This window comes from Anomaloglossus baeobatrachus, chromosome 8, assembly GCF_048569485.1.
Source record: "Anomaloglossus baeobatrachus isolate aAnoBae1 chromosome 8, aAnoBae1.hap1, whole genome shotgun sequence".
Classification (NCBI taxonomy): Eukaryota; Metazoa; Chordata; class Amphibia; order Anura; family Aromobatidae; genus Anomaloglossus; species Anomaloglossus baeobatrachus.
Window position 1 is genome coordinate 63,748,437 of NC_134360.1, and position 18,960 is coordinate 63,767,396.

Genomic DNA, 18,960 nt, shown 5'->3' on the forward strand with positions numbered 1-18,960 from the left:
ATTTCAGGTAGGGGTAGGGGCAGAGGCTGCGGCAGTGACTACAGCCTCTGCCCCTGACGACTCTTCATTTCAGGTAGGGGCAGAGGCTGCGGCAGTTACTACAGCCTCTGCTTGTAATGACGCTTCGTTTCAGGTAGGGGCAGAGGCTGTGGCAGTGACTACAGCCTCTGCCGCTAACGACTCTTCATTTCAGGTAGGGGCAGAAGCTGCGGCAGTGACTGCAGCCTCTGCTTGTAATGACGCTTCGTTTCAGGTAGGGGCAGAGGCTGCAGCAGTGACTGCAGCCTCTGCTCCTGATGACGCTTTGTTTGAGTATCCCAGCATGCACTGGGATTCTCAAAGCGTAATCACACAGGAAGTAGGACAAAAAATAGAAAAGCACTTAGTGTAGTTAGGGAAGGAGAGGGAATTTTTAATTCAAGTATTTTTAGGAAATAGTTCAGATCATGGCACTAAATAGAGATTTAGAATGAAAATTACATTGGCCTTCGGACAACCACTTTAAAATTGGTTTATAAGTCTTTTCTTAAGGGAAAGGTGGAGGAAACAACTCACCCTCGCAGGCACTGCCCTTTCTGTAGTAGCCGGGCATGCAATCACATTTAACTAAGTCTTCAGACTCGACACATCGGGAATTGGGGCCACAGTTCCTTTCTCGGCAGGATAAGGATTCTACAGAAATAAGTAGTTTGTATTAATAATGTTTACATACAGTTTTGATATTTAGGCAATAGCTGCGCAATTCAGAATTATTTCATGGTTTTCTTACCTAGGTCGCATTTCAATCCCATATAGCCGGCTTCACAGATACAGCTTCCATCCCCGGAAATTCCATTTTTGCACACTCCATTTTTGCACTCACAGACTGTCAAAAACATACCACATTTTAATAGTGCTAGATAACTTTGGAGAAGATAAATGCTGTCATAGATTTCATATTAAAAGGAACCTGCGATGAGATTCATGCAGCCCGAACCACACAAAGGGAAAGACCTGTCAGTCATGGGGCAAGGGGCGGGGAGAAGCCGCTGCCGGAGACCTTCCTCAGACTAGTCTATTGGGACGTAGTCCCCCCTCCGGCTTTTCAAAGTATGCTTTCTCCAAAACGGGGCAATTTTTCAGAGGGACACATACCCAGGTGTAATAATGCAATCTTTTGAACTACAGGCAGAATAAATCTCATGACAAGTTCCCTTTAATATTCAGACTAATATTAGCACGGTATTGCGCAGCGACTTACCAGAATCACAGTCTTCTCCGTACAGTGAGGGGTCAGAGCATTCACCACAAGTGAAACCAGAGAATCCTTCCTATAAAGGATAGGACAGATAATTATAATTAATTATCCAATAGTTTCCATATATTTACCAAAGAGAACCTGCCCCGGAGACTCATGCTGCCCAATCCTCGGGTAGCATGAATGATAGAACCGGCTCTATTATTGCAGAACTGTATGTTTTACTCTCAAGTGCTGAAATTTTTCGGCAAAAAAACATAGTTTTGTAAGCTGGGCAGGGATTACGTGACTAGGATGACTGGTCCAAGATGCAGATTTCAGTCTTCAGCTAGTCCTGCTCCTTTAGACTGACAGGTCTTCTCTGATGTCTGTATAAGGAAACATCTGTCAGTCAAGGGGAGATTGGTGGAGAAAAGGTGTGGGGACCAGCAACTTGCACTAATCATTCAAGTGCCATCATCCATGGTTGGCTTTTAAAAGTCAATTTCCTCTGAAGAGTGAAATAAATACAGCTGTAATAATAAAGCAAGTGTCTGATTCGTTCGTTTCATGGTTCGGCAGAATAAATCTGCTGTGTGATTTAATTTTAAGAAGTTTTCCACTAGTAATGTGATCCCCTGTCTTTTATCCTAACTCTTCCTAACTAACACTTTCCGAATATAATTGTGCTATCTACGCTGCTTCTGTAAACTTATATTTATGAAGCTCATAAATACCTTTTTTGTTGTTGTAGCTTTGATCCTTTAGGTTGCAGAACGGAATGGGACCAACTGAGCAGGGCTGCGTGGAAAGTGAAGTGTGATGTGGGCACGAGTTCCCAGACTGCTGTCCATCACAGAGAGGCTTCCCCACCCCCACCAATACGTCAATACGTGCCTGGCTCAGTTGGTCCGAATCCTGTCTGCAGCCTAAAGGATCAAAGCTACAACAACAATAAAGGGATTTATGAGCTTCTTAGAGATAAGCTTACAGGACCAGAGTAGATAGCAGAATTAGATTAGGAAAGTGTTAGTTAAAAAGAGTTAGGCTGGGTTCACACATAGCGACAGTGACAATGACGTCGCTGTTACGTCACCATTTTCTGTGACGCAACAGCGACCTTGTATGTCGCTGTTATGATCGCTGCTTAGCTGTCAAACACAGCGACGCAGCAGCAATCATAACGTCGCTACATGTGCAGAGAGCAGGGAGCCGCGCACACTGCTTAGCGCTGGCTCCCTGCTCTCCTAGCTACAGTACACATCGGGTTAATTAAACCGATGTGTACTGCAGCTACATGTGCAGAGAGCAGGAGCCGGCACTGGCAGCGTGAGAGCTGCGGAGGCTGGTAACGAAGGTAAATATTGGGTAACCACCTTGGTTACCCGATGTTTACCCTGGTTACAGCTTACCGCAGCTGCCAGATGCCGGCTCCTACTCTCTGCTCGCTTCATTTCGTCGCTCTCTCGCTGTCACACACAGCGATGTGTGCTTCACAGCGGGAGAGCAACAATAAAAAAATGAACCAGGGCTGTGTGTAACGAGCACCGATCTCACAGCAGGGGCCAGATCGCTGCTCAGTGTCACACACAGCGAGATCGCTAATGAGGTCACTGCTGCGTCACAAAAACTGTGACTCAGCAGCGATCTCAGCAGCGATCTCGCTGTGTGTGAAGCACCCCTTAGGATAAAAGAAAGGGGATAATATAAGCCCTATAATAAAACACATGGGGCCAGCGATTTAGGACTGCTATATAAGTTTTGGAATTATGAGTGGATATAACCAGAGGGAACATATGAACTAGGTGCAGATATTGGTATACAGAGTTGATATGTAAACACTTATCAGCCATCCACGGGGTAGATTGTATAAGAATAATTGCCAGGATTCCCGCTGTTGAGTCCCACCATAAATTTGGAGAAAGGGGTGCCCAAAGTCCCTTGTGTGAATGAAGCATTAGTGAGCATGTGCGAACACTGCTCCATTAACTGTCTACAACTCCTTTAGACAAATAGACAGAGCAGTGGTCGCACACGCTCACTAATGCTTCACTTACACAGGGGACATTGGGACCCCATTTTTGTGATCACGTGGGGTCCTAGTAGACAAATTACCAGTGATCCTACATATAATCACCTCTCCTTGTTTTGTTGATATATGTTATTTTTTGGAACACCCCCTTGCATATCTGTCAACCAACTGTCAGCTAAGAACTTTCTCTACAACTTCTCCTCTATGTATGGTTGGTTGAGGGTGCGTGTTTATTTTATTGGGGGGGTAGTAATATAAGCTAAGTCTTTAGAATAATAGCTTATTTCTAAAGGCAACATGAGAGTCATGATTCCTCTGATCAGTGAGTCTAGGTTTTCTCTGTTCCCGGTGATTGCCCAGCTACTTCGCTGAGCAATTTCTCCTAGAACTCTGCTGGTCTTAGCATTCTGCTCAGTGGTGCTTGTTGGCCTGTATTCCTGTGCTCTGTTTGATTGATTTATTGTTGTCTGACCTTGGACTTTGTTCTAACCATCCGTGTGTTTAGCCCCTTTGCTTTTATCTGCTACCCTCCAGGTATTCTGACTCCGCCTCTGTTTATCCCCTTAATCCTTGACGTGCACTCGAGGTACTTAACCCCGGAACGCTTGACTACCCTGCCTCAAAACTTGTCATTAGTTACTAGCATCACAATAGGCTTCAACATGCGCGATCTCCATTGCCAAGTGAATAGGGAAATAAAGGACTATGGTGTTGCCGCTAATCGAATTCAGCAGATCTTAATATACAGAAAATGGAAAGACTGTAGTACCCTAAAATGGAAGACATAATGTCACTGGTATATAATATACTGTAAATGTTAGGAAACATTCTACATTTTCTGATGAAGACACTAAAAGGTGCTTTACACGCTGCGACATCGCTAGCGATGTTGCGAGCGATAGCACCCGCCCCCGTCGTTCGTGCGACATGTGGTGATCGCTGCCGTAGCGAACAATATCGCTACGGCAGCGTCACACACACATACCTCTTCAGCAACGTCGCTGTTGCTGCCGAACAATCCCTCCTTCAAAGGGGAGGTGCGTTTGGCGTCACAGCGGGGTCACAAAACGGCCGTCCAATAGAAGAGGAGGAAGGAGATGAGCGGCCGGAACATGCCGCCCACCTCCTTCCTTCTTTTCCGGTGGACGCAGGTAGGATGAAGTTCGTCGTTCCTGAGGTGTCACACACAGCGATGTGTGGTGCCGCAGGAACGACGAACAACCAGCGGCATGCACCACCAACGATATTATGAAAAGGAGCGACGTGTCAAGGATCAACAATTTTTGCCGTTTTTGCGATCGTTGATCGTCGCTCCTAGCTGTCACACGCTGCGATGTCGCTAACGACGCCGGATGTGCGTCACAAACACTGTGACCGCGACGATATATCGTTAGCGATGTCGCAGCGTGTAAAGCCCCCTTTAGAGTGTTGAAACGTTGCAAAATGTCTTACAGTACATCAAGGACTTACATTTTCAATTTCAATACACACATTAGATCATTGGCCAAAAAATTAACTCGGAGAGAGGTCCTTACATGACTGTGATAACAACTGTACAAGATTGTGAGAGAATACAAGCCAATTTGTTCTTATAGAAACAGTTTTGTTTTATAACTGCATGATGTCATATGGCTCAACTAACACTGATGGGCAGGGAAGGTTCACATTTCTACACACTCCACTGCAGCTCTTATTGGTGTATGGGTATTGCTTTGTTTGGGATACTATATAAACTGGTCACATGATATAATAAAGCAGACGTCTCCAGTACACCATATTAGCGTGTGCGCTGTATTGATTTCCCCATGCGCTCAAGTGCTTGTAAAACAAATCTTATTAACTTAAGTTCCAGAGGCACAAAAGGAGTGTATTTCGCTCACAAAGATAGATCATCTGGTCTGAAAAATATATCACGTTTGATACATAGTGAACCCCCTAATTTTTGAGACCATGAAAAAATAAAAAAACAGCAATGACCGTACTAGATAATTTTCATAGCCTTCTCCATATCCCATTATGGTGGTTACTTCCTTCCATTAAGAATATTATTACTGGCAGTTGCCAAGCCTCATCTACGTATGAATGCTCCCAAAAGATGAATATTTGCCATTTTATTGTTATAGGAAGCAGGACACTTCCCCAGATGATTGCACTTACATTGCATATACATGTGCCATTTCCTTGCAGTCCGTCCATGCACGTCCCATGACCTTTGCATGGTTTTATAGCTCCTCCAGGACATTCTGTTAAAGGGTTATATGAGAATAGATTAGTATTTATTTGCAGCATTGTATTATATTACGGTATTTTTTTCTTATTTCCGAAAAAAAAGGTCTATGTAGGAAGGAAAATTGGAGATTTAATAAATTCCATTGCTTAATTTTATTAATTAAAAGCAAACAAATGTCGCATAAACCTCCACATCAACACGTTTCGAATGCAATCAAGTGCCTTTAGTTTTAGCATGCCTAAAGCTGGTGTCACACATAACGACGACGACAACGACGTCGCTGCTACGTCACCATTTTCTGTGACGTTGCAGCGACGTCCCGTCGCTGTCGCTGTGTGTGACATCCAGCAACGACCTGGCCCCTGCTGTGAGGTCGCCGGTCGTTGCTGAATGTCCAGCTTCATTTTTTGGTCGTCACTCTCCCGCTGTGACACACACATCACTGTGTGTGACAGCGAGAGAGCGACGAAATGAAGCGATCAGGAGCCGGCACTGGCAGCTGCGGTAAGCTGTAACCAGCGTAAACATCGGGTAACCAAGGGAAGCCCTTTCCCTGGTTACCCGATGTTTACGCTGGTTACCAGCCTCCGCCGCTCTTGCTGCCAGTGCCGGCTCCTGCACTGTGACATGTGGCTGCAGTATGCATCGGGTAAATAACCCGATGTATACTGTAGCAAGGAGAGCAAGGAGCCAGCGCTAAGCAGTGCGCGCGGCTCCCTGCTCTCTGCACTGTGACATGTAGCTGCAGCACACATCGGGTTAATTAACCCGATGTGTACTGTACCTAGGAGAGCAAGGAGCCAGCGCTAAGCGCGGCTCCCTGCTCTCTGCACATGCAGCACAGCGACGTTATGATCGCTGCTTCTGCTGTGTTTGACAGCTAAGCAGCGATCATAACAGCGACTTACAAGGTCGCTGTTACGTCACCGAAAATGGTGACGTAACAGCGACGTCGTTGTCGCTGTCGCTTAGTGTGACACCAGCTTAAGAGCACTTGTGTGTGCAAAACGCATTGCTTAAGATTAAGCATTCTTGAAATGCGTTGTGGTGGATGATTATCCAGCACTTGTTTGCTTTTAACAATTTGAAATAAAGCACTGGATTGTATTACACACCTACAGAGCCAAAACAACTCCTTGCTACACATGTAGTGAATCATGGCAATGACGCGTTTCGAGCCCCTGGTTAAGATGCATGGATGCAGGATGGGTGAGTTGGCTAATATCTAATATGTGCTGTAGAACTATACCCTTACCTATATAGAGTTGTTTTAGTTTGAGAGTGGACAAGTGATATAAGGGTAGTGAATAAGCTTCGATTTTATCGGGACAAGTAATAATTGCTGAGACTGAATAAAAGGAACCAAGGAGCAGAACTAAAAGGAGCCCATACATAAAAGATGGATGTTCGGCTAAAAGCTATCGTTCCAGGATAGGCACATTACTACAAGATGGGGACATTAGTACAAGATGGGGATAAGAATGGGGACATTAAACTAGCAGGGGGTGAAGAATGGGTACATTACTACAAGAAGGGACCAGAATGGGGACATTATTACAAGAAGGGGGCCAGGATGGGGACAATACTACAAGATGGGGACCTGGATGGGACATTACTACAAGAAGGGGACAGAGATGAGGCATTACTACAAGATGAGTGCCAGGATGGGGACATTACTACAATATGGGGACCAGGATGAGGACATTATTAAAAGATGGTGACCAGGATGGGAACATTACTAATTATTAAAAGATGGTGACCAGGATGGGAATATTACTACAAGAATGAGACCAGGATATGCACCCTACTACAAGATGGGGACCAGGATTGGCACAATAATACAAGATGGGGACCAGGATGGGACATTACTACAAGATGGAGACCAGAATGGGGACATTACTACAATAAGGGGACAGACATGAGGCATTACTACAAGATGGGAACCAGGGTGGGTACATTAATACTAGCAAGGGGTCAAGAATGGGTACATTACTACAAGAAGGGGACCAGGATGGGGACATTACTACAAGATAGGAACAAGAATAGGCACATTACCACAAGCAGGGGACAAGGATGGGGACATTACTACAAGATGGGGACCAGGATGAGGACATTACTACAAGAAGGGGACAGAGATGAGGCATTACTACAAGATGAGTGCCAGGATGGGGACACAACTAAAAGATGGGGACCAGGATGGGGACATTAATGCAAGATGGGGACAAGAATGGACATTACATAAAAAACACCAAAAAGAGGAATAAAAATCCTCCAGAAATTAAGCAAAAACTCACAGACTAATGGCAGAAGATGTAAACTGTCCAAGGCCAAAAAGACTAATGCACTGCCAGGATGCAGCAAGACCTCCATTAAATGGAGACATCACAGGTGCAAAGGAGCTAGATGGTAAAATTGCACACTTGTGGCTTGCATAGGTCACTGTTCACACACACAGGCACACAGTATCTGGTATGCAGCCTATTAGTTACGCCCATCACAGTAGATGCAACCGGGCTACGCCAGTACTAAATATGTGCTCCATGCAGGGACAGTGAGTATAATATGCAAGGCCTAACATAAAGAGGCCTGGCTGCATCCTGTATAAAATATTCTGTGCAAAAGAATAAATAAATATATGAGGTATTGGTAGGTAATATGGCCATAGTACGGAAAGCCCACAATCCACGTCATGGATCCTCATTTTTGTGGGTCCCTACACTAATATATCATATATGTATATACATAAAAAACACCAAATAATGGACATTACTACAAGGGGACAGGGATGGGGCATTACTACCAGAAGAGGACAGAGATGGGGAATTACTACAAGAAGAGGGCCAGGATGGGGACATTACTGCAAGAAGGTGACCATGATGGTTACATTACTACAAGATGGGGACCAGGATGGGGACATTACTACAAGAAAGGGACAAGAATGGGCACAATACTACAAGATGGGGGCCAGGATGGGAGCAGTAATACAAGATGGGGACATTATTACAAGTAGGAGACAAATATTGGGACCAGGATGGGGGCATTACTACAAGATGGGGACCAGGATGGGGACATTACCGCCAGATGAGGATCAGGATGGGAGGCATATGTACGAGATGGGACATTAATACAAGATGTTAGCCAGAATTTTTATATTGTGCTAATTATAAGACAATATTACAGTATGTGGCCAATCTGCAGAAAAAATTGTAAAAAAATTCAATATAGAGCATGAAAAAATATTTTGCCAGTAAAAATGCTGTTTTCGATATAATTAAAGTAAACAAGAAGTGCATGTTTGTTACCGTCACATCCATAATGATCCAAGCTATAAAACTATACTATAACCCATACGATGAATGGCATTTAAAAAAAGTAAAATAAACAGGCCAAAAATGTAAAAAAAAAAAATGATCAAAAGATATACAGAAGAAAAAATATGGTATTCTTTGTCATGCATGGAATGCGGCCCCACAAATTCAGTTTTTTTCTATGTATGGCACATATACTAAGCCGAGCTTAAGACCCCTGACATAGGTTTCCCCTGGATGCCCTAGATTAACCTATTGTCTTTGGTATTTATATTTTCTAAGATATATGTAAGTGCCACACAGACTGTTACAAGAGTGAAAGTAACCAGTATGTATCTGATGGCTACACACAAAAGGTAGACAAACCCAGTCATTAACATGCTCGCTTGGTAAATATAACACCCTCATTAGTGCATACAAAAAAACACCATAAGACAGTGAGAAATTACATACATAAAGTGGTTGTTCACTAGTTTTACATGGTGGTCTATCCTAAGGATGGGTAATCAATGTCTAATTGGCCGGGGTCCAACACCCGACACCTCCACCGATCAGCTGTTTTCGGTGCCGGCGGTGGCATCAGGTGGCCGGAAATGCTCAATTCTGGAGCAGCCCCGTCACCGATAGTGGCCGTGGCTGGGTACTCCACATCCGCCTCCTAATGATATGAATGGGAGGCAGATGCAGCATGCAGCACCCCGGCCAATGCATATACATAAGCAAGCATGGTGTGAACATGTTTGAATAGACAAATAGACATGATACAAATGTGTAACTCAAAGATTGAAAGTTTAGATTAAAATAATACATGATAGTAAAATGATTTCTTAGCTCTATTACATTTAGTCAAGGGGATAAGGGTACGTACCGAGACACGAGGAGCCCCAGTATCCTTTGCAGCATTGAGGTTGAATAATAACGGTCTGACACGTGTGGCTACAGCCCTCCATTGACAGGACCACTCCTCCCATATCCACTGAATATCTACAGAAACAGAGGTACTCTATGTGATATAGCAGAAATGTAGATACCTGCACCTGAATATAAAAGTGTCAGCAGAAAAAATATGCATTAAAGGTCTCGGAATTGTCTTGTTTTTGAATTTAATGGGTTAATTCATCTCAGTTCATTTCCGCATTGGGAGGTAAGTTTGGTAATGTGACGTCACATGTACAAATATCTGAAGAGCAGAAGGTATCGTTCACCTGTCCTATTCTGATGAATATAGGATGGAGACTCAAAACCTGCCATTATCGCATACAAGAACACGCAGGAATCTGTACATGTGACATCACCGACCCCCATACTGAAGTAAGAGGAGCCAGATTACTCCTGTAAGGCCTTCTTACACAATGAAGTTGTCCGAACCCACCAATTGTGACGGGGCCAATCAACCATTGTCCGACTGTCCACCAACAGATAATGCCCAGAAAGAGATGGACTAGGTATTTACTAGGAATGATCGAATACCTCAAATATTCAGCTTCGCGAATATCCGACGAATAGGTCGCTGCTATTCGAACATTCGATGTGCAAAGTAAGTCTATGGGAAGCCCGAATAGTTCCGAATAGTTGTTATTCGGGTTTCCCATAGACTTACATTGCGCATTGAATATTCGCGAATAGTTGAATAGCGGCGATTTATTCGGCAAATATTCGCAAAGCCGAATATTTGAAGTATTCGATCATCCCTAGTATTTACATCACAAGAGATGTCCGGTTGCGACATACACCGCTCTCCCTATTGAATGCCTAAGAATGCTTAGCCGACGATTCATATGGATTGGAAAGATGGGGGTGACCATCACCAAAAGTTTATAGATCACTTTAGTTTAACAGATGTTGGTTTACCAGAGATGATTCCTACTAATGGAAGTTATAGCTGGTTAAAGGGGTTTAGCCACCATTAATAGTGATTGGTTTATTTTGGGGGTATATTTTGCGAAGATAGACCATCACATTCATGGGAAAAGCTAGATGGGAAAAATGCGCAAAAATGGGGCAGCACTGTAAGGAACAAGATGGGGGTGACGGTGAAGGTAACATTTACCTGTAACGGTTATGTAAGAAGCCTGATGTGCTGTAGCTTCAGCCCCATGGATGGAGGAGAATATTGTCCAGATAGAAGTTTGGAAAAACAGAGGTAATCATGATGTGCTGGTTGTGTGTCACGCTAGGTATGGGGAAATAATGAGTGAAAGGCGAAAAGGGATGGAAGAGGGAAACCCTGTATTTAGGGGAGGGGGAGATGGTGACCCCCCTAATAAAATCTTCCACTGTGGCTTCCCTGACATCTCTAGATTGGTTATGTACCTACAGTGCCTACAAGTAGTATTCAACCCCCTGCAGATTTAGCAGGTTTGATAAGATGCAAATAAGTTAGAGCCTGCAAACTTCAAACAAGAGCAGGATTTATTAACAGATGCATAAATCTTACAAACCAACAAGTTATGTTGCTCAGTTAAATTTTAATAAATTTTCAACATAAAAGTGTGGGTCAATTATTATTCAACCCCTAGGTTTAATATTTTGTGGAATAACCCGTGTTTGCAATTACAGCTAATAATCGTCTTTTATAAGACCTGATCAGGCCGGCACAGGTCTCTGGAGTTATCTTGGCCCACTCCTCCATGCAGATCTTCTCCAAGTTATCTAGGTTCTTTGGGTGTCTCATGTGGACTTTAATCTTGAGCTCCTTCCACAAGTTTTCAATTGGGTTAAGGTCAGGAGACTGACTAGGCCACTGCAACACCTTGATTTTTTCCCTCTTGAACCAGGCCTTGGTTTTCTTGGCTGTGTGCTTTGGGTCATTGTCTTGTTGGAAGATGAAATGACGACCCATCTTAAGATCCTTGATGGAGGAGCGGAGGTTCTTGGCCAAAATCTCCAGGTAGGCCGTGCTATCCATCTTCCCATGGATGCGGACCAGATGGCCAGGCCCCTTGGCTGAGAAACAGCCCCACAGCATGATGCTGCCACCACCATGCTTGACTGTAGGGATGGTATTCTTGGGGTCATATGCAGTGCCATCCAGTCTCCAAACGTCACGTGTGTGGTTGGCACCAAAGATCTCGATCTTGGTCTCATCAGACCAGAGAACTTTGAACCAGTCTGTCTCAGAGTCCTCCAAGTGATCATGAGCAAACTGTAGACGAGCCTTGACATGACGCTTTGAATGTAAAGGTACCTTACGGGCTCGTCTGGAACGGAGACCATTGTGGTGGAGTACGTTACTTATGGTATTGACTGAAACCAATGTCCCCACTGCCATGAGATCTTCCCGGAGCTCCTTCCTTGTTGTCCTTGGGTTAGCCTTGACTCTTCGGACAAGCCTGGCCTCGGCATGGGTGGAAACTTTCAAAGGCTGTCCAGGCCGTGGAAGACTAACAGTAGTTCCATAAGCCTTCCACTTCCGGATGATGCTCCCAACAGTGGAGACAGGTAGGCCCAACTCCTTGGAAAGGGTTTTGTACCCCTTGCCAGCCTTGTGACCCTCCACGATCTTGTCTCTGATGGCCTTGGAATGCTCCTTTGTCTTTCCCATGTTGACCAAGTATTAGTGCTGTTCACAAGTTTGGGGAGGGTCTTAATTAGTCAGAAAAGGCTGGAAAAAGAGATAATTAATCCAAACATGTGAAGCTCATTGTTCTTTGTGTCTGAAATACTTCTTAATACTTTAGGGGAACCAAACAGAATTCTTGTGGTTTGAGGGGTTGAATAATAAATGACCCTCTGAATAAACTTTTCACAATTTAAAAAAAAAAAAAAAAAAAAAGAAATAACATTCTTTTTTGCTGCAGTGCATTTCACACTTCCAGGCTGCTCTACAGTCCAAATGTCACAATGCCAAGTTAATTCCAAATGTGTAAACCTGCTAAATCTGCAGGGGGTTGAATACTACTTGTAGGCACTGTATGCGTCGAGCAAGATACCCGACACTGGCTGACCCTGAACTGGGCCCTAGGTAATGAACAGGCAGGTTGAGCCCTAGTCAACCCCACTTTAAGTCCTAAAGAACACAGAGGGAAAGCAAACAAAGAACTTATCTCCAAGATGACTTATGAAGCTGAACAGCAACATACAACAACGTTTCCCCAGATGATTACAAGCCGACTGCTTGTACTCAAGACCGTATAGACACTTAACTCTATGACCCGCAACATATCAAGGGGAAATGCAGGTATATAAAGACATAGAGGGTGAGGGATAAAGATTAGCAGCTGAAAGTTAAAGATCTTCACAGGGTCCTAAAAGGGAAAGAGTAACACCTAACAGAGAAGATACAAAAAACTCCATTCACACCACAGAGGAAAGGATGGAAACTCAAGGAGCTGTTTGCGCAGCTGAAGGCAGCGACCTTCTGCAGCCGGACAACAGAGGGATGTCTTATCAACAGTGATACAGGTAAAATATATCTTTGTACCGTGTTAGCCAGTAGAGATAAAAAAAATGTTTAAAAGAACTGAGAATCCTCAGTGATTGATACCTTTTAATGGCTAACTGAAAAGATGATAATAAATAGCAGCTTTCAAGACTACTCAAGTCTCTTCATCAGGCTTAGTATAACACAAAATCTGAAGAGTCACATATTTATACACAACAGGACCTAGAATGGAGCTCCAAATAAGACAAGTTATGTGAAGCAGAACTATAACTATGGCAAGGGGAGAAACAGTCGTGGCACAAAATATTGCAGCAGTTCATAGACAAGGAGTGTGAAAGTTTTATTGTCCTCTGATAAGGGTCTGGTCCAGAGCTGTGATGCCCCCAGATGGTCTGAGGAACACATTTCTTAATTCATGTAAAAAGACATAAATCCATGTGACACATTAATTCCACCTCTGAATGTGTCAAACGTCATCATAAGTTTGTATTCCCAGAGTCTCCTGTCTCTCTGAGATTTGAAATTTCTTTTCAATACCAAAAATTTCATGTCCATGATGCTGTGATCTGGGTAACAAAAATGTTTGGCCACAGGTAGATCCATCCTTTTTTCTCTAATTGTGTGGCAATGAAAATTCATCCTTGTTCTGAGCTGTTGTCCTGTCTCCCCTACATACAGACCCCAGTTGGACATTTGGTACATATAATTAAGTACACCACATTGGTTGTGCTGCAGATGAAGGTACCTGGGATCCTGTAGTCCTGATGTGATCTGGGAATCTTTATCTTGTCTGTTGTCAATATAAATGGACAAGTCTTATATTTTTCACTCTTTATCTATGAACTGCTGCAATATTTACTGCCACAACTGTTTTTCCCCTTGCCATACTGATTGTTCTGCTTCACATAACTTTGTCTTATTTACTGCTCCATTCTAGGTCCTGTTGTGTATAAATATGGGACTCTTCAGATTTTGTGTTATATGGAGCCTGATGAAGAGACCCCAGTCTCGAAAACTGCTATTATTACCATATTTTCAGTTAGCCATTAAAAGGTATCAACCACTTAGGACTCTCAGTTCTTTTAAACATTTTTTTTATCAACAGTGACACACCCATGACACTGTGCTCATGGAAAAATGAGGCTACTTTCACACTTGCGTTAATTTCCTTCTGTTGCAATTCGCCGTTTTGGAAAACAGCAGAATCCGTTAACGGATTCCGCTGTTTCCCATAGACTTGTATGGATGACGGATTGCGACAGATGGACCTGCGTTGCTTCCGCTGGCTGACACTGCGCTGGAAGGAACGCACCATGTAGCGTTTATTGAGCAGTGGAATCCTTTATTTTTTCACTGCGCATGCTCATCATTTTTTTTTTTTTTTTTTAATCACAGAAACCTTTAATTTGTCTCTCGGTGGCCGAACGATCAGCTGATCGCACGGTGGCCGGCTTTTGAGAGCTCTCAGCTGATCGCCCGGCAGCCGGCTTTTGAGAGCGATCAGTAGATCGCCCAGTAGCCGGCTTTTGAGAGCGATCAGTAGATCGCCCGGCAGCCGGCTTTTGAGAGTGATCAGCTGATCGCCCGGTAGCCGGATTTTGAGAGCGCTCAGCTGATCGCCCGGCGGCCGGCTTTTGAGAGCGCTCAGCTGATCGCCCAGCTTTTAAGAGCGCTCAGCTGATCGCCCGGCACCCGACTTTTGAAAGCGATCAGCTGAACGCCTGGCGACCGGCTTTTGAGAGTGCTCAGCTGATCGCCCGGCGGCCGGCTTTTGAGAGTGCTCAGCTGATCGCCCGGCAGCCGGCTTTTGAGAGCGATCAGCAGATCGCCCGGAAGCCGGGTGATCAGCTGATCGTTCACAATAGGCTGCCGCCGGTAAAACTGTAAAAAAAACCCCCCAAAAAACAGATTCTGTTGTTTTGTACAATCCGTTGCATCCGTTGTGCAACTATATGCAACGCATCTGTTGCATCCGTCACACAACGCAATGCAACGGATAACGTTCAACGCAAGTGTGAAACTAGCCTGAGATCCGAACTAGGTTTTTATCTTCACAACTGCCCACACATCATGATAATCTCCACTTTGCCAAATCATCACATTCATGACTTGCTAGTTTAGCATTGCAGTATGGAGCGATGTTGCAATTTCGTTTATAGGGGGCAGCACTATGGTGCAGGTTAAAAAACTAAAGAGGGTCTATGTTTTTAATAATGTATAGCTTAGAGATATGCCAACAGAATAGATATACTAGTCAAAGTCTATATGGCAATAGTGCAGTTTCATTCTGAGATATTCAATGTTTGCATATATCTTGGCATATACAAGGCGCTGCTGTAGTTTGGACTTGGCTATGAACGTACTTTGAGTAGGGGATACTTTACTTGTATACTGATATATGATGGTATGAGCTGCAAGTGTAATCGTACAGCAGATCTGTGATACACAGCCCCGAAACAGCTGCTTGCAAAGGGTGGTGCTTTCCTTTAGAAGATTCTGGTTTGGCTCATCTCCGAAGATTCTTTAAAGGGCCAATATAGGATTGATAGCCACAATACTTGGCACCAGGGACCCTGTAATTTTCCACTTTGAAAAAGTTATTTGAGGAACAGTAACACTTAGCGGTAAATGGGCCACTATCGTAGATAAGGTCCCCAAAGTTCTCCTAATCTCCCCCATACACATTAGCCTAATGTCAGCAGAACCCTCCGAAAGCAACGGATTTGGCCAACGGTCTAATGTATATGAGGCCAGTTGACTATCATGGTAGTTATGTAACCACAATGTCTGATTTTGGATTGCTGATCCTTGTATTCTCCCAGAGATAAGACACCACAAGACATGGCTGACAGCAGCTATCTGAAAAAACACAGGACCAGATCGTGCACTTCTATGTATGGGAGAGCTGGGTGAGATAGCTGCCGGCTGAACGATCGGTCATACAGACAACCACTTAATATGTATGGCCGGCTTTCCATTGCTTCATGTAAAGCCGGACATGTTATTTGGCTGTTGCTCCATCAGATCTTATATTATAGAGCTATTCTCCTCCAATAACAATGCTTCTAGTACAGGATACCTCCACAAAACAAGGAGCCACATTGACTCTTATGCCTCTATATCATGTTACCGTAGTTTACATAGCACTACTGCATGAATAAGGCGGTAATATCATCTAGTCTGAGACATAAATTATGGACATAAGGATGGTTAAGAGATCAATAAGTCATTTTGATATACTTTGTATACTGTGGATATAAAGTTTACACACCCTGTTAAAATACCATTTTTTTTCGTTTGTGTGAATGATTTCAGAACTTGGGGATGTGATTGTGATCAGAATTGGCTAAATCACATTTAAGAAGGATTTTCCTGACATTTTCTTAAGTTGCATTTTCTTAGTTACATTGCACAGCAAAAGCCATGGTCCGTAAACAGCTTACAACAAAGCAAAGGGTTCTCATTATTGAAATTGATCTCTCTGAACAAGTGTACACAAATGTTTCTAAAGCATTAGATATACATTAGAACAATGTAAAGATGGTTATCAATAAGTGGCTTAAATTTGGCCCAACAGTGACATTACGTAGAAATGGATGTCATTCAAAAATCGATTGAAGAGAAGAAGAAAATTTCCGTGAGGCTTCCAAGAAGCCTACAGCTAAATTACAGGAGCTGCACAATTACTGGTTGTGTATGGCATGTGACAAAAATCATCCTTATTCTTCATAAGTTGCAAGACAGAAGCCTTTTTTCCCCACAAAGAAAACATCCAAGCCCACTTATGTTTAGCCAAAAACCTATATATGAAGTCTTCCAAAATCATGTGGGAAGACAATTTATAGTCTGATGAGACCAAGGTTGAACTTTTTGCCCATAATTCCAAAAGGTATGATCGGCATAACGCCAACTCTGCAAATCACCAAAAGAACACCATACCCACAGTGAAGCATGGTGTAGGCAACATTATGCTTTTAGGCTGTTTTTTTGGTAGACAACACTGGGGATTTAAGATGGTGGAGGGAATTATTAACTGTTCCAAATATCATTCAATTTTGCAAAAAAAACCTCCAAGCCGCTACTAAAAATTTGGAGATAAAGAGGAATTTCACCTTTAGGCATGATAACCACTATAAGCATACCTTCAAATTAACAAACTAGAAGATTAGAAGGTCTCAGCCAGAAACCTTACATTCATCCATTTGAAAATCTGTGGGTGACCTGAAGAGGGCGCTGTATACAGGACCTGTCCTAGCAAACTGACAGATGAGGAGCTACTGCAAGGAATAGCGGACAAAGATTGCAAATTCTAGATGTGACATGCGGATAGACAAAAAAAAAAAAATACCAAATTTTGCCATAAATTCTTACAATAAGTACTTCAACAAAATATTACTTTAAGGGTGTGCATATTTATGCAACTTTTTTTTGTTTTTAATTTTTATTCTTCAATTAAATTGTACAGATTAAAGGTGACTTTAAACAGCGGAAAAAGTTCTGAAACTTTGTTTTGTTTACATGACAAAACAAAAATTTTAAAAGGGGAGTGTAGACTTTTTATATCCAATGTATTTAGAACAAGACATTCTTACCTGCATCCGCGTTTTTCCATTCCATTAGTTTTTTTCGTAGCACCTTTAGGACAGGAGTACCTGTCAGCGACAGCACACGGCATGCATTCTGTGTCACTCAGTAGCACTTTTCTCTCATCACATCGTTTAGATTTCAGCTGTAATAAGGAATATGTGAGTATACAATGAAAATGAGCCAGACAGAAGGAACTGAGGATCGCAATCCTGAATTGACACACACCAATTTGCAACCATCTAAAAATATTTCCAACAATAGTAGACACTGCAGATCTCAGTACAGAAAGCACAACAGCCCCTATATTATATTATAATATATCTATATATATAATTGCCTTATTCTGTCTGTCGGTCTTGCTCCAAAATTGTGTCCTTACAAACAGCGGATTGGCCGCTCGGCCTGGACCCGCCGCCTCACGCACTGGACACTCGCCCCAAACAGCGGCTTGGCCGCTGGGCTCAGCATGGCCCCGCCCCCACACACGGATTAGCCGCTCGGCCTGGACCCGCCGCTCGGCCTGGACCAGCACCCTCATGCATTGGACGCTCGCCCCAAACAGCAGATTGGCCGCTGGGCTTGGCATTGCCCCGTCCCCCCACACGGATTTGCCGCTCGGCATGGACCCGCCCCCTCACTTGTCCCAAACAGCGGATTGGCCGCTGGGCTCGCCATGGCCCCGCCTCCCACACGGATTGGACACTCGCCCCAAACAGCGGATTGGACGCTGGGCTTGGCATGGCCCCGCCCCCACACACGGATTAGCCGCTCGGCCTGGACCCGCCGCTCGGCCTGGACCAGCCCCCTCACGCATTGGACGCTCGCCCCAAACAGCGGATTGGCCGCTGGGCTCGGCATGGCCCCGTCCCCCCACACGGATTTGCCGCTCGACATGGACCCGCTCCCTCACGCATTGGACGCTCGCCTCCCAGGTGAGCGCATCAAGGTCCTGCAGCGGCGGAACACACACACATAACAACAGACACACACACACACATCAGATCACACTCACTCTCACACACACATCAGATCGCATCCACGTCCTGCAGCGGCGGAACACACACACACATAACAACAGACACACACACACACACACACACATCAGATCACACTCAGTCTCACACACACCTCACACACACATCAGATCGCATCCACACACTCACAACATCCTGGGATATCGCTTGCTTCTCGGCGGCGATACTG

At 44.0% G+C, this 18,960-nt stretch overlaps 1 protein-coding gene across 1 annotated transcript in view; it reads right to left on the reverse strand.

Annotated features, from left to right (window-relative positions):
* Positions 1-18,960, reverse strand: part of LOC142250018 (stabilin-1-like) — a 43,272-nt gene that overhangs the window by 5,717 nt on the left and 18,595 nt on the right. Inside the window, exons 2-7 of the mRNA XM_075322082.1 lie at positions 17,763-17,899; positions 9,655-9,770; positions 5,406-5,491; positions 1,241-1,310; positions 770-865; positions 556-672 (exon numbers count right to left, since the gene is read on the reverse strand). Coding sequence (XP_075178197.1) covers positions 556-672; positions 770-865; positions 1,241-1,310; positions 5,406-5,491; positions 9,655-9,770; positions 17,763-17,899 — 622 coding nt within the window. The remainder of the gene's footprint in view (positions 1-555; positions 673-769; positions 866-1,240; positions 1,311-5,405; positions 5,492-9,654; positions 9,771-17,762; positions 17,900-18,960) is intronic.